Below are 12,458 nucleotides of genomic sequence, written 5' to 3' on the forward strand. Positions count from 1 at the left end.
CGTGCTTTCGAACTGCTATTATATAACCATAATAATTCCGTCTATTATATGACCATAATTACCATAAATAATTCCACATTACAAGTGTCATTGCATCCCTGCCAAAGATTTTAATTGTTTACAGTGGTCTTTTAAATAAATTACAAATTGACTCCAATCTTTAGAAAATACTTGATCTTCCTGGTTTTGGATCTTCCCCGTCAGTTTCACCATCTCCACATACTCCCATCAATTTCATCCGCCATTCTTCTTTTGTTGGTATTTCTCCTTCCTTCCATCTCTGGGCTAGTAGCATTCCCGCTGCCATTGTTGCATACATAGAAAGTCTTTTATCTTCTCTTGGTAACTCTTCACATATACCTAGTAAGAAGGCTTCTGGTTTTTTAACAAATGTATTTTTAAACATTTTCTTTAGTTCCTTATATATCATTTCCCAGAAAGCCTTTACATGTCCACCACATATGATAAAAAGTACCCTCCTTCTCTTTACATTTCCAACACAATTTTGAACTCGTTTTGTACATTTTAGTAATTTTCCTCTGTGTTAGATACCAACGAAGCATCATTTTCATCTAGTTTTCTTTCAACGAACAGCATGCAGTAAATTTTATTTCTTCTTTCCAAAACTTTTCCCAAGATGAAAGTTGGATATAATACCCAAAATCTCTAGCCCAATGTATCATCACTGCCTTGACTTCTTTTGTAACCAACATCTTTGGCATATAGCAACTAGGAAACTGAGGAAGGATTAGCAGCTGTTTTGCCTATTTTCAGGAGTCCACTTGTTTCCATAATGCTGTTGGTGGATTTGTAAACAGCCAGACACCGCAAAGACATCATAAGTCTCCCTAAGGGAGACTTTGGGCTGGAACTTGGTTTGAGGGGTACCCAGGCAAGGTCACCTCTGCATCTCTGCATCTTCACATCACCTGGTGGGCCCTCCAAAGTCACAAAACCAGGGGGTGAGGATGGTAGCAGGCGGCTGCAGGGATGGATAGCAATGTAACCCCTTGTTCTCCCTACCTGTGCTAAGAAGTGCTGGGCCAGACATTGGCAGCCATCTCCATTTTCTGTTCTTTTTTATAATCAATTTTCAATTGAAAGTTTTCAACATAGAATATAATAAAACCAAAATAATCTAAATAAAACTAAAACAGAGAGAAATGTCTTTCTCTGATCCAATATGCTAAGTTTCTTTCCAAGGGTTCCAACAAATCCTAACAGCATATTCGTTCACAATTATTTACTTGTTATGTCTTCATTAAGTCATACCCAATCCCATATTTTCCAGTCCCATTTAAAAGAGGAGAGGTCCTTTTTTTCCCATTTCCCCCCATTCTTTTTCCAAACCAATCACCAAAAGCTTAGAGGCTTTTTCTTCTGTGTTTACTTCAACTTGTGCACTCTCTGCCAACAGGAGGGTCATCGGCTGATGACCATTCCTTGTGGTCACCACCATTTTCATTTCCCCAGAAAACCTGTCAACCCAGATGCAGCTTTTCAGAGGGATGTGATGTTGTGGCTGAACCCACAAGCACAGGAAAGATGGTAGCATCTGTGGCTGCTGGTCTGACAGGTATTTTTTCTCAGTATCGGGTCCTAATATATGTATTTTTAAAATAAAATAAAACAAAACAAGGATACTGGTGTGAGCTCTGACCATGCTGTGTGCTCATGCTGGGCCTGTGCCCTCTCATTCACCCCCACTTTGAGACAGGGGTGGTGAACCTCAGGCCCTCCAGGCCCTTGCCCTCAGGACTTCCACTGCAATGCGTACCGCCTCTCTCCAAGCCGCCACCCCCCCCCCCTCATTCTGCTCTTCACTGCATTAGTTTTGCCTGGCTGGAATGTGTCCTTGGACTCTTTTGCTTGTCTGGATGGAGAACTGTATATAGAAACCCATCTACTGTCCAAACAATTTTTTTTTACATTTCTTGCTTTGCCCATTCTTGGTTCTGCCCCCCCCCCCCATCCCTGGCATGTGGCCCTTGGAAAGCTGACCAGAAGGGAGTGCAGTCCTTGGGCTGAAAAAGCTTCGCCATCCCTGGTTTGAAACCACACTTATTTAAACTAAAGGGGGAAAGTATAACATATCTAACTGGGTGGTCGACTTATGGTAAAATAGCTACGGTACTGCTCATTCTCAGGCTGGAGAGAATGTTGCAGGCTCCATGTCTTTCTTTCAGTTTTGTATTTCTCTGGAACCCAAAGAACTGCAGTCTGATGGATCTCTAACAGAATTCTTAGTGGCATTACCAAGCAATTGCATGTCAAGGTCCCCAAGCCACCCCCTAAATAAATCACAATTCACACAGAATTTTTGTTTTTGTGAGTGGTTGCTTAGGCATTGGTTCCGGCTATCTGTCTCTGTCCAGGGACAGAACTGACTTCCAGATTCCAGTGAAAGCCAGTAAGGGAAAACAATATTGGGGAGAAAATGGAGCTGAGCCCCAGGCCCTCATCACCCTGCATGCTCCCCGGGGCTTGCTGGCCCTAGCCCATTCCAGGGATTTGGACGAAATCATGGCAAGCCCCTGGATTCCTTTAACAGAATTCCCTTGCAGCAGCAGCATTGGAGGGGCAGGCACTTCCAACCACATCCCCTCTACCAACCAACAATTAACCTTACAATGCCTAACCGCAACCTTACAAGTTGTGACAATTTGCTACGCAGTAGGCAAAACCAAATGGCCCCAGCCAATCTGCCAAATGGACAGAATTCCTACCAGGCCCCTGCCCCAAAAGCAGACAACCCCATGGCAGGCATAGCAAGGTCAAATGCAACAGCCCTAAATTAGGGAGGGTAGGCGGGCGATGTGATGCACGCAGCAAAAGAGACTGAAAAAAGCTGCGTGCCAAGAATATATAACCTTCGGGCCAACCCTCTAAATGGTAACATCAAAATCTCCCCAACAACTCAACTTGGCCCAATCACAGTCATGGCCATCCAAACGGTCCTGCCCAGTAACCAAGAGGGGGTGTCCTGTTAGACCCCACCACCACACGTGCTCTTCATGAAGGAGAACACGCTTTCCCAGAATTCTTCAGGGGAAACCTGGGGCCTCCTCTCTGCTATTCCCTGTGCAAAACCTGCCCCAGAGGGTTGGGGGTTTATGGGGTGGGGGGTGGGGAATTGCAGAGAGAGGAAAGGGAAGTTCTTTGGGGCAAGTGGGATGCCATTAGTGTTGTGTTGAATACAACCCTACAACAGTTAAACTGGTATAATGAAGATACAAGTTTAAAAAACTGACAAGGACATAGAGCTTTCAGACATTTCTGTTTTCTGATCAATGTTTATAACTTAATTATAATTATATTAATTGTAGCGGGGTTTTTTGTTCACTGACTCATACCACCTTGAATCAATATAGCCCACTTTCCAGCATTTATTATTGGGCAGATGATAAATCTTCGCAAGCTTGACTGGGGTCATGTACCACCTATAAATCATTTTCATAATATTTTCTCTTAAGGCATTGCATGCCGTGAATTTGATACCGGTGGTCCATAACTGTTCCCAGTCAGCGAACATAATGTCATGACCAATGTCCTGTGCCCATTTAATCATGGCTGATTTAACTGTCTCATCTATTGTATTCCACTTCAGCAACAGATTATACATTCTTGATACATTCTTAGTATTGGGTTCTAACAATTCTGTTTCCAATTTCGATTTCTCCACCTGGAAGCCAATTTTCCTGTCTTGTTTAAAGGTTTCCATTATTTGGTAGTAATGAAGCCAATCTCGTACCTTGGGCTTTAATTTCTCAAAACTCTGTAGTTTAAACTCACCGCTTTCTTGTTCTAAAATTTCAGAATATTTTGGCCATTTGGATTCCATGTTAAGTTTCTTCACCTCCTTAGCCTCCATAGGTGATAACCACCTAGGAGTTTTATTTTCCAACAAATCCTTGTATCGAATCCAAACATTATATAATGCTTTCCTAACAATGTGGTTTTTAAAACCCTTGTGAACTTTAACCTTGTCATACCATAAATATGCATGCCAGCCAAACCTATTATCAAATCCTTCCAAATCCAGAATATCTGCATTCTCAAGAAGTAGCCAATCTTTCAACCAGCAGAAAGCTGCCGATTCATAGTACAGTCTCAAATCCGGCAGAGCAAACCCCCCTCTTTCTTTTGCATCAGTAAGTATCTTAAATTTTATTCTGGGCTTTTTGCCCTGCCAGATTAATTTAGATATATCTTTCTGCCACTTCTTGAAACAATCTAGTTTATCCACAATTTGTAATGTCTGAAACAAAAATAACATTCTAGGCAATACATTCATTTTGATCACTGCAATTCGGCCTAACAAGGAAAGCTTCAGATTCGACCATATTTCTAGATCTTTCTTTACCTCTGTCCAACATTTATCATAATTGTCTTTAAATAAATTCACATTTTTAGATGCCATGTTAATCCCCAAATATTTTACTTTCTTTGCCACCATTAACCCAGTTTCGTTTTGGAATCTCTCTCTTTCAACATTTGTTAAGTTTTTTTTCCAGAACTTTAGTTTTTTGTTTGTTCAACTTGAATCCTGCCACCTGACCAAAGAATTGAATTAACTCTAAAACTCTTTTTGTACTAGTATCTGGCTCTTGTAAAGTCAATACTAGGTCATCTGCAAATGCCTTCAATTTATAGTGTTTAGTTCCGACCTGAACTCCTTTTACCAGCTGGTCCCCCCTAATCATGTTCAACAAAACCTCCAGGACTGATATAAAAAGTAATGGGGATATCGGGCACCCCTGCCGTGTCCCTTTTTCTATGGAAAGTTCATCAGTAACCACGTTATTTACAATTAGCTTAGCCTTTTGTTCAGAATATATTGCACTTATACCATTTTCAAACCTTTGACCTACCCCCATCCCATGGAAATTCTTCTTCATGAACTTCCAGACTGAAGGTACCTTCTTTCACCTTTGGTGGACCTGCCCAAAGATTAAAGCCTTTTGGGAAATGATCTATAATGAAATTAAGAAGGTACTTAAATGTACCTTTCACAAGAAACCAGAGGCATTTCTCTTGGGCATGGTCGGCCAATTGGTGTCAAGGAAGGATAGGACTTTTTTTATGTACGCCACTACAGCAGCAAGGATCCTTCTAGCAAAGTATTGGAAGACACAAGAACTCCCCACACTGGAAGAATGGCAGACGAAAGTGATTGACTTTATGGGATTGGCAGAAATGACTGGCAGAATCCGTGACCAAGAGAAAGAGACGGTGGAGGAAGACTGGAAGAAGTTCAAAGCTTATCTTAAGAACTGTTACAATATTGATGAGTGCTAAAATGTCAAGGGAAAGGAAGATACAGAATTGCAGCAGAAATTGTTTGTTGAAATAAGATGAAATTGAGAAAGATAATAAGTTTTAATTAATTGGAGTAAAGGGTTGCTGAAAAATTGTAAAATATGGATGCAAAAAGGGTGAGGTATGGGGAAGTCCGAGAAAGAAGGCTTATGAAAATGAGGTTATGAAATTATATCTGTGTGTTTGTTTTTGTTTGCTGATGTATGTATGTTGTTTTGTCTTAAAATTGGAAAAATAATAAAAATTATATATATATATATATAAAAGAATCAATATAGCCCACTTTCAAATGTGAAACTTAAATTATGCCTCACATGACATTAAGATAAACCCACACAAATTTCTTGAAGCGAAGCACATTCTGTCTACATGGCAGCATGGCAGATCCTTGCTTTGAAAGAAAATGGCTGACTAACGCAGCCTATCATCTGTTCAGATGACCTGTATTCTAAAACAGATTGTGATTTTGTTCCTGCCAGCCCCCCGCTAAAGAAAATGAATGGTTGATTTAAAAAGGGGGTGAAGAGAGAGATGTAACTGAATTAACCATACAAACTGTAGAAGATATTTGGGCTTTGTTTAGGAAACCAATTTATGGATCATTCAAGTACTTTAATACCTGAATAAATTTAAGACTGTGTGGCACAGTATATTGTTGGCTGTTTCTGCTGTGCAAAGTGAATCTGTGGCTTTTCAGGAGAGATTTAGTTAGGATAGGGCTAAATGTGTTGCCAAGCAACCATCTCTGGTGCTAAGGCTTATAATCACCGGGGGGGGGGGGGCGCTTTAAAAGTTTGCCTTCCCCAAACAAAAGGGAACTGGTGAGTCATTTTCAGATGCTGGTAAACAGGAATTTCCCAGAAAATTGTTCTCTCTGTTTCTGAACTCCCATTTAGGATGTTTGGCACATCCACCTCATCTCCTAATGCTGGATTTAATCAGATTTGCAGTCAAGATCATGAATCCTGTCAGGCTAAAGGCATCCAGGGTGACGCTATGGGAAGCTACCCTCCTTCAAGGCAGCAAGATGAGTGGAGTGAAAGCGCTGACTTTCCAGTGGTTTTCCCAACCGAAGATCCAGAAAACAGTGATGACGACAGCCAGGACAAAGTCTTCATGTGCGCTTGTACTTGGAGATGTTCTATTTAACATTTAGAGCCTCGAGATCCAGCAATTTAAAGCAGGTAACAGAAGCATGAAGCTGGAGGTTGGATAAGACTTTTGTGAATATTCAGCAAAATGTGGCTGAAATGAAATTGCTAGCTAGGCTTGGATTGTGAGTGGCCATTTCCCATTAAGATACATTCTCTAATCATGGGAATAATGCTGTTCTTGTTTTATTAAAAGTGGGCTTTGTGGAAGCTGAAATAGTACCTCAGCAAACAGATGTACTCTCTGCAGAGGGCCTTGTGTATTGCCTGAAAAAGACTTTTAACATTGAACATTTGCAAAACAATTGATTACTATTAATTGGTATTTATTTTATTTGGGGTCACTTTTGATTTAGGACTGTTCTTGAGGCAGTTAGGCAATTGCTGTACTAAACTGGAATGCTGTGTTGAAGTCTAATCAGTCAGCAACTTTAAGCATGGAAAGGAATGCAGAACAGAAACCTTTTTCTTTTTCAGCCAGGGCATATTAATTGAATGCTTTGATATATTTGATTATTGAGTAGGTAGTGTGTAATACAGATGGGTGTTATTTTACCAATAATCTATAATTTGCTTCAGCTGTCTTATACATTCATTAAGTGGAATTCATATTATATAGTACGCTATTTATTTTTATTTTTCTGCCAGATAGCACTTCTGTCTCAATCACATTGATCTCCGTGGAACCTTTCTTCTTGAGCTTGAAGTTGATTGCATCATGTACTGATTTTGTATAAATGGATAAAAATCTGGCTCTGACCTCCAGAAACTGGAATATTATTAAAAGAGTTTCAGGTTATTTATGCTATATAGATGAAATTTGTATGCTTCTTTCTGAGCATTGCTATTCAGCCTGTTATTTGTGCTGGACTTTCTTGGGCACAGTGGCATCAAAATAAGGGAAACGGATTGTGGGGGGACTATATATATAAATATAAGTGGGCTGGTATTCAACCCCATAAAAATCCAGAGTGTTTCCACAGACTGCAAAATCTGTATGTATAAGAATGAGATTGGTCACTTGACTCTTCCAGCACTGGCAGAATCCCATGCAATGCAATTAGGTTTAGGGCAGAGCAGTGAAAAACAGTGTGAAAATGTGGCAAGAAGTGATGTTTGTTCATAAAAGTTTTGCAGATTCAAAATGCTTCTTTGGTATTGTTTCAAAGCCATTCTATTCTGGGTTTGCTTTCAAATGAGAAACTTGTAGTTGTCTCTCTTAAAAATGATAAAACAGACACAAATCTCTTTTACTTAATCAAGCTGTGTACTAATGTCTGCTCACCAGTTGCAGTTTTGTGTCCTGTGGAGCCGTCTTTCTTCTTAGGTGCAGGACTTAATGCTGAAGAACACTTGTCATTGGGCATACAGTGACATGCATATGTGTGCACACCATCAAGATGCAAAAAAAAATAAAAAAAATTGATTCAGTTTGCATTTAAAGGCAAGAATATGTCATTCACATTTTCCAAAACAACACACGAACCAAAACACAGCCATCTTTCAAAATTCACACACCTCTCATTTTTTTAAGGCAGTTTGCCTTAAAATGACTAAAAATGACTAAAAAATGTGTATACTATGGTGAAGTGTGCATATATTAGTGAAAATTACATACATGATGAATTTATATGGAGATTTTAGAAAAATCACAAACTGATGTGGAGAATGTTAGGCAAGCCCCAAACAGTTTGGGTTTAAGTGCACATAACTTAACCTTTGATTTTGGTACCCAAAAGCAGATAAATACAATTTAGGAACATGTTAAATCTCCCTCTCACCTCAGACTAGAATAAAATGGCTTCTACACAAATGAAACTCCTCAACATTATCCTCAATCTTCCCAAGGGGTGGTTGATTTAAAAAGTTGTTATTCTCTCATAGTACTCAGAACTGCAAAATAATTTTATAGCGCTACATGATACTGATTTAGAATTGTAGAATCATAGAACTGTAGAGTTGGGAAGGACTATAGACATCATATAGATTTGTTTCTTTTAGGAAATGAAAATACATGATAACTAGTAACGACAAGGAAAAAATGCTGTAACAATTTAGCAACCCATAAAACTAATTCTCATCGTGACTAAAAGGGAAAAGTGTCCTTAAGGAAAAATCCTTCTGGTTAACTCAAAGTCATAACCATAATCATTTTCATTGACAGAGCAAGTAGGCCAATCTACTCAAAGTAAATGCCAGCGATTTTAATGTGTTTTGTTTACTCCTTGGTAAGTGAGTGTTTCCTAGGTGCCGTGTGTTAGAAGTTATCAATGATAGCAAAATGACTATCCAATGTATATGTGACTAGGAATGTAGGCTTACAGCACAATTACGTATTTATGCCTTTTAGGAAAGAAGTCTCAATAACTTCCAGGAATGTATAGATTTGCAGCCTTAATCTGTGCTAACTGCCCATGTTAACCAATTCAGATTTGTGCACCAAATGCATTTATTAAATTCCTTGAATTATGAAACAATGGACCCCCTCTCCCCGCCAAAAACACCAGTTCTTACATTTTAGTATTACATGCTGTAGGAATGTGGAAAAGGGGGAAATAAATGATTACAAGTGTCATGGCAAGCAATCAGTGTCAGATTTACACACAATTTATGTAAACTACAACTTAGGGTTTCAGATTATGAGTTGCCTCCTCATACAAAAAAGGTGAAGTTTCAAGTTTTACATTATAATTGTAGAGTTGGAAGGGAACGCAAGGGTCATCTAGTCCAACCCCTGCAGTGAAGGAATCTTTTACCAACATGTGGCTCGAACCCACAACCCTGAGATTAAAAGTCTCACGTTTTTCCTACTGAGCACACTAGTTTTTAGGTGCACCCTTGACTGTGTATGCAAATATTTCTATTTCTCTTTTTTTGTCATTTCAGTAAGAATAATATACCGTACATTTTTGGTAATACTATGGGGCTTCTTAAACTTGGGATAGCTTAGGGCCACATCATGTCTTCACCCAGCTCTGAGAGCTGTGCACTGTATCCTGAGTCCCCCTCCGTATGCTGGGCTCTCCTTCCAAAATGTTGTATATGATGCTGGAGGAGAGACGCCAGTTATATTAGCCAACATTTGAGGAACATCAAAAGATTCACCACCTTGGTCTGTTCACTGTGTGATGTGAACTTTTGGGTTGATCAAAACTCCTGTTTTGATGCCCCTGAAAAAATATGAAATGAAAAGCTGTTTGATTATATTTTGAATTACTTCTCTCCCCCGCTCTACACGATAACAGCTGTTATTGGAAGTGAACAAACTAGAAGATACAAAGCAAAGTAATAATGTGATATTTACTCCTACAGATACCAACATTTTATATTTACAAGGGAATGATTTGTTAACTATGAAAAATGGCTGCTAGGTTCATGTGAGGGAGATTTCTGTGGGAAGCCAGAACCTTCCCTTGACACAATAACTCACAACACCCAAGAAACAAGCTGCTATTTAAATGCAAGATCAGCCTGTTTTTTCTGCAGTGGAAACAGGTGTGACAGAAATAGCAAACATAGGGTTGCCAAATGTCTGGGAAATCCCAGACATATCCTCTTTTGGGGGGCCTACATGCCCTTCCAGGGGAATTTTACAATTGTAAGCAAATGTCGAGGTTTTTTGGGGGGGTTAAAAAGTGTGTGTACGTGGGCAGCTCAGGCTCTAGTGCGGACGGCTCTTGGTGGTAGCAGCAGCCAGTTTGGGGGGGGGCAAGTGGGTGATCACTGACAAAAGCTCAACAACTTTGTTTGTCCAGATCCCCCCCCCCAATAACAGGTAAAAAGGGTAAAGGACCCTGGACAGTTAAGTCCAGTCAAAGGTGACTCTGGGGTTGTGGCGCTCATCTCTGCTTTCAGGCCGAGGGAGCCGGCGTTTGTCCACAGACAGCTTTCCGAGTCATGCGGCCACCTTCTGCATATGGAGCCCTAAGCAAACACCTATCACTTCTTTGGCTGTGGTCTAAATTTACCAGGTCATAAATTTGATTCATTACCTGTTATACATTGATGATAAAAATGCTTTTATAGTCCTTGGTTCATCCAAATAAGAGCTACATTTTGCGGATGCGGGTGGTGCTGTAGTCTAAACCACTGAGCCTCTTGGGCTTGCTGAACAGTAGGTCGGCGGTTCAAATCCGCACAGGGTGAATTCCCGTTGCTTGGTCCCTGCTCCTGCCAACCTAGCAGTTCAAAAGCATGCCAGTGCAAGTAGATAAACAGGTACCGCTGTGACAGGAAGGTAAACAGTGTTTCTGTGCGTTCTCGCTTCCGTCATCGTGTTCAGTTGCACCAGAAGCGGTGTAGTCCTGCTGGCCACATGACCCAGAAAGCTGTCTGTGGACAAGTGCTGCTCCCTTGGCCTGTAAGTGAGATGAGCGCTGCAATCCCATAGTTGCCTTTGACTGGACTTAACTGTCCAGGGGTCCTTTACATTTTACCTTTACCTTACATTTATATTAACAGTGAGAATATGATTACATGCATTTTTAAAAAATTAAACCAGAGTCCTGGTCTAGCGATATACAACTGTTCCATTGCACATGTGAAGAGCTTCATTCATTCCAATATACCATGGCTGTCCATAAATGGGGAAGCTCATTTTGGTGAACATGCTTCTAAAAATTACTAGACCACAGTCTAGATTTTAATGATCTTGTTATTTGGGTTTGGATAATCAGTAAAATATATTTAAGCGACTATGTACTGCATTTCCCCCCTTTATCTTTGGTACAAGCACAATATCTGCAGTTTATTTAACTTTTTGGAGATCATTCACTGCAGCATTTTCTTGAAGGAAACCTCATTGTATTTTGTAAATAATGAAAATCTATGTCTGAAACTCCTGAGAATTTTATTCCATTTCTTCTGAGTAAACCAAATTATGTTTTTCAAATTAATCTCATTCCTCTGTGTTTTGACTCCCTTGCTTTAATATTGCTGTATTTATATTTTGAATATTTTTTTTACTATAACTTCCTTCTGTTTGCATCAGTCTTCTATTTAATTACATTTCTAAATGCAGAGGTGTTATAGAATGGTTTGCAGTTAAGAAGCATTTTTTTTTCTACCATAGATGCCGTATTTACTTAATCTGATAAATCTCCTAAATTTTTCTCACTTTTGTTACAAATTGGGGGTCTTTCTTCCTTCTTGTTGACCATTGGATGGCATGTCTTTGATACTGCACACCAGAAGCGGATTGTGGGGTGAAACTGGTATGCTTGCTTTCTGGCCAGCGCATTGCTGTTGCTTAGAAGGAGGTCAGCATGGCTCAAAGTGGCTCTACTAGTGACTTTTCACCATCCTGACCTCCTCACCACCTGTCCCTTTCTGTCTCACAGTAAACAATAGCCATCCACTTGCTGGGAAGGCAAATGAGAAGCTCTGACCCACCTTCAGCCCAACACAATTTATGAATCAATCAATCAATCACCTTTACAGAAGATACAAAAGTATATAAATCAAAACATAAAATTGGCATCTGTTCCTAAAAGGAGTTACTTTAAGATAAAGCTAATACAGACATAATAATGTTAAAAAATGCCTTATGGCGACATAGTTTCATGGCATCGCTCATAAATTTTGCTTCATTCTCCGACTGTTGAGTAGAAAGGAAACCCTGCAGAGGTCAGGACAATTTAACCTTTTTACAGCATGGAGTTTAAATGTTTATCATGGATTTTTGTGTAAAATGGGCAGCTAAATAGAACATGTGCAATAGTTTTGACCTGTTTTATGCATTTCTAAGTATGAATTTTTTTGAGAATCTTCCTTGCAGAATTGCTGATGGCAAGATGTTAGGATTTATCTAGATGGCAGGACTTTACAAGCAGTTCTGCAAGGTAAAATATAATTTACTGAGTTCAACGATGTGCCAAAAGAGAGTGATCTGCTTTGCGGGCAGAGAATCCCAGCTTCAATCCTCAATATCTCCAGGTAGAGTTGGGAATGTTCATCAGAAACCCTGGAGAGGGATTGTCAGCCAGTGTA

At 39.7% G+C, this 12,458-nt stretch overlaps 1 protein-coding gene across 1 annotated transcript in view; it reads left to right on the forward strand.

Moving 5' to 3' along the window:
- Positions 1 to 6,138: 6,138 nt before the first annotated feature.
- The window catches only part of LOC307226965 (cytochrome P450 1A1-like), a 28,201-nt gene continuing 21,881 nt past the window's right edge, over positions 6,139 to 12,458 (forward strand). The window contains exon 1 of the mRNA XM_079995950.1: positions 6,139 to 6,503. Within this exon, the coding sequence (XP_079852076.1) occupies positions 6,456 to 6,503 (48 nt within the window). The 5' untranslated portion in view covers positions 6,139 to 6,455. The remainder of the gene's footprint in view (positions 6,504 to 12,458) is intronic.

The sequence above is a fragment of the Podarcis cretensis genome, assembly GCF_951804945.1.
Source record: "Podarcis cretensis genome assembly, chromosome: 11".
Taxonomy (NCBI): Eukaryota; Metazoa; Chordata; class Lepidosauria; order Squamata; family Lacertidae; genus Podarcis; species Podarcis cretensis.